A 3,797-nucleotide genomic window follows, 5' to 3' on the forward strand; every position below is an offset into this window, starting at 1 on the left:
ATGGATACGACAGAGTTGGACTGGTCGGCATCGAGGAGTCTCGAAGAGGACGAAGTTGACAGCCTGATCCCAGATATCTCATATCGAACAGAATAGGACTGGGAATTCACATGTAAGGGCCATGGATGCATGCCGCATCTCTGCCGTTTATGAGGAGGCTTCGATAGAAGGGTCGCGAGCCTTGACCAAACATCGGTGAACTGGAAGAATACTGGAATCACCTGTCTGGGCGTCACTGCATGGTTTGAAAGTAACGTGCAACATGGCATTGTCATTAGTTGACTCTAGTAGTATCTCCAAGGCGCCCTCTGAAGTATCTTATCAGCAGAGCTCGCCTTATAACAGACTCACCTGGCCAGGAGCAGGTCTGACATTGGACGAGTACTCCATCGGAAGTCGCGGGTACTCTGAAAAGTCCAAATCGATGAGTCGTAAGTGGATTCGGCAGTTACTCTCCCTCTAATGTGCCATGGATACGTGTATATGCCCTCAGTATCACTTCACCGCATCTTTCTAAAACCACCAAGATCATATTCAAGGCCTATCGGACATGTTTGCAGCGCAGAATTAGATCTTCGAGGTTCGTCTACCGAATCTCGTATAACACGGACGGCAACTTCAACGTTTTTGTGGAGTACTAGAGTGTCGCTGAAGAGCTCCTCATCGCTGCTTTCACGTGTTTCTGCAATGCAATGCTTTCATGATACCCCACTTGAGAAATCTCACCTAGGGCGTTCGCTAGCCTTCTTCCAACTATCGAGACCTCGCCCGAGCAAATAGCCTGCTCATCTTGCGGATGCTCCACCATCGAAGCGTCCAGCATTTCCATTGCGCACTAGTAAGGGCGAAAAGCCCGTGGTTCGCCTGTTGGTTATGATCGCTCACCAATGTAGGGGAACCGTCAATTAAGATGATCCTCAGGTGTTCGTTGGCAATGATTGTGATATCATCAGGAGTCATATCTTCGAAAGCTTTAGTGATATCTGACGTGCAGCCGATTCTTGAGGCCGTGAAGGCTCTTCTCGGGATCACCAGAGAGCTCGGATGATCTCATGTAGAGCAGAAAAACTCGCCTCGTCTCGTTGTCAGTCGCCACCAGCCGTATTGCGGGCTCAGTATTGGGTTCAAGCAAGACGTGATGCGCCGTGAGCACCAAACGCTTGGAAGAGATGTCACATACCACACGGCCTATAAGCATCATTAGCTTCTCCTCAGAAGTCTACAAATCTCTCACCAATGAAAGTTACTCGAGCGTAGGGCTCTTCCAATACGACAGTCTGCGAGCCATGGAGGAAAGCCATCTGTTGCACTCCCAATTCGTGAAGGAAACACTCCCCACTTGTCGAATGGCATGCACCGTTTGAACATGGTTGGAGCCATAATGAAGAAAGACGATCCTTCAGTTCTCGGGATGTACTTCTGGTGACAGACCCGCATCTAGAGACGAATGCAAGATAAGTCTGAGGTACGCTACTAATATGCCGAAGAGAAGCCGTGCTTGCCGACGGCTGTAGACTCATTGCGGTTGAGTTAATCAAACAGTCAATCAGTGAATCAAACAATACCATCTTCAATCAGCGGATACAGTCTCATTGAATGGATGTCGACGAGATCCCAGCATATCTTTTCCAAGGCCCTGCCTACTCTTTGCTCATCTCCGATAGCTCCCCTTCATCAGACGCATCATTAATTATCTCTACAGTAACTCGAACCTGAAACCTAATGCCTACCACCACCAGTGGTTCCCTTACCAATTCGTTTTCAGTCAGCGTACCGTTCTGTGAGTGATCATCATCACATGCGTCACAGCTGCGTATATGGCTCCCTATCATCCAACGCATGTCACATGGCTTGAGCTCTGCTACGCAGCTCACCTCTCTCTTCACTCACTATCCGTATATAACTTGCTTGTTCTATTCCAAGGATGACCGCAACGTAGTTGATGAGCCAAATAGGAGAGTATTGCTGAGTGCATGGCAGCAGCTTGAAACTATATGGACAAACACACTTGGTACCTCATTGTGCAGGACTAGTATGAAGAGATTATTGAAGTCTCTTCGTCCTCTGTGAATATCGTCTAGTTCGCGATAGTGAGTTAGATGGTTGTGCATAACTCTGCATGAATGCATCGATTGCATCACTACTCTGCAACATCCCTACTTAGATCTCTTTTCAAGTTCTCGCAAACGCATCTGAAGGACATCGATTTCCTGATTGGCAGCCTCACTCTGCTCGGTCAGGATCCGCTCGTGCCGCTCATTGAGCTCTTCTATCGTCTGTCCCAAGACTGAGATTCAATTGTGTTGTTAGTATTTCGCAAAACTGATTGAGCATTCGTGATGCTTACCGTCGAGTTCTCTCTGATGTTCAGCCTGCATCCCCTTCAGGCCTGCCTCGTGCGCTCGGGTGAGCTCCTCGATCGCTCTCCTATGCCCCCTGGGAGCAGCGAGTTCAGGTTTCCGAGAGCGCTCCGTCGTACTCTTCAGTCCATCCAGTTTTCCATCTGTTTCTCCATGTGCGCTCGAGCGATTCAATGTAAACAGGAAGTAGAACCTTTGTTACGAGCTGCTGATCACACTGGTCAGTGAGTAGGTGCTGATGAGCAGCTATCGCCTCTTTCCAGCACATATCAGTTTTTCGCAGTTCTCCCTGAGTTCGCAATGGGCATTCAAGTTTCGCTTCGGGATAGCGTCACCTTCAAATGCTCATTTTCGCACTGCGAAAGCCTATACTCCTCTGCTATGCAATCAACAGTTTTCTGAAGCTCGACGATGTGTTCTTGCTCACTCTTGAGCCTTCCGTGGAGCTGACTAATCGATGCTGATCTACACAACTTCGAAATAAGTTTTGATCATCAGAACGTTCGGTGGAGCTCTCGTACAATGATATAATCTCTTGTTCCTTCGTGATCCTCGTGTCCTCAAGCAGCTTATTGACTTTCTCGTGAAGCACGCGCAACGTTCCGAGCTCGAATTCGAGCGTACGTTTATCCTAGTAGAGTTTGATCTGGAAGTGAGAAGCTTGATGGGCTACCCGTTTTGAATCTTCGAGCTGGTCATAAAGAGCCGTTATTTCCTCATTAGGTTGCACAGCAGACGAATCACCTGAGCATCACCTACACGATTCATTCCTGTTCAAGCAACCTGTTAGTTCGGTTAAGAACCCTGAAACTGCCAGCACTTCACTGGGTAGACCCTCAAACGTTCTGAAGATCAAGGAGAGCTCCCTGCGCAAGAGCGTTTGATTCATCAGCAGCGCCGCGGTGTAGAGGACACACACCTCTCCTGGCGTGCTCGTTCGACTTCTTTCTGCAGACGCTCGACCTCGAGTCGTGACGACTTCAAGATCTCCTCGAGCTGAGTTAATTCCTCATCAAGCTCCTATACGGATTCCGTCTTCTGAGTGAAATCTTACTTGACGTGTGCGCTCAGCATAACTCTTGATAGCTTCAAGCTCTCTCGATGCATGCGGCGCTGAATCCTACAAGTTCGATGAGAAGAACGATTATTCTTCCATAGAATGCCGTACTCTTGCCTCTGGACCCGACTCCTCATTCTTCGAGTTCCGCTTCTCGCGCTCGAGTTTCTCTATGCCAGGAGCCTTGAGGTCAACTCTCCCTCGCAGTTTTGCCACTGTGCGGTTCAGTGCAGAGATTCGATTCTCACAGCTGAGCCAAGTCCCTAGAGAATCGACCCAACAGGAAGGCGCTTACTCCCAGAAGGAGCTCGGTAGCCCATGATCTGTTCTCCCTGGTGGCGTGCTACCTCGATAACCTTCCTAACATGAGTTGTCTTCTA

At 48.8% G+C, this 3,797-nt stretch overlaps 1 protein-coding gene across 1 annotated transcript; it reads right to left on the reverse strand.

Annotated features, from left to right (window-relative positions):
- Positions 1-2,479: 2,479 nt before the first annotated feature.
- Pmar_PMAR014817 (hypothetical protein) lies at positions 2,480-2,649 on the reverse strand (the record flags this gene model as incomplete). The annotated part of the gene is made up of 1 exon (XM_002767387.1): positions 2,480-2,649. A coding segment is annotated over one exon (170 nt), but the record flags the coding sequence as incomplete, so codon positions are not given.
- Positions 2,650-3,797: the final 1,148 nt, after the last annotated feature.

This window comes from Perkinsus marinus (assembly GCF_000006405.1).
Source record: "Perkinsus marinus ATCC 50983 genomic scaffold scf_1104296970850, whole genome shotgun sequence".
Lineage (NCBI taxonomy): Eukaryota > Perkinsozoa > Perkinsida > Perkinsidae > Perkinsus > Perkinsus marinus.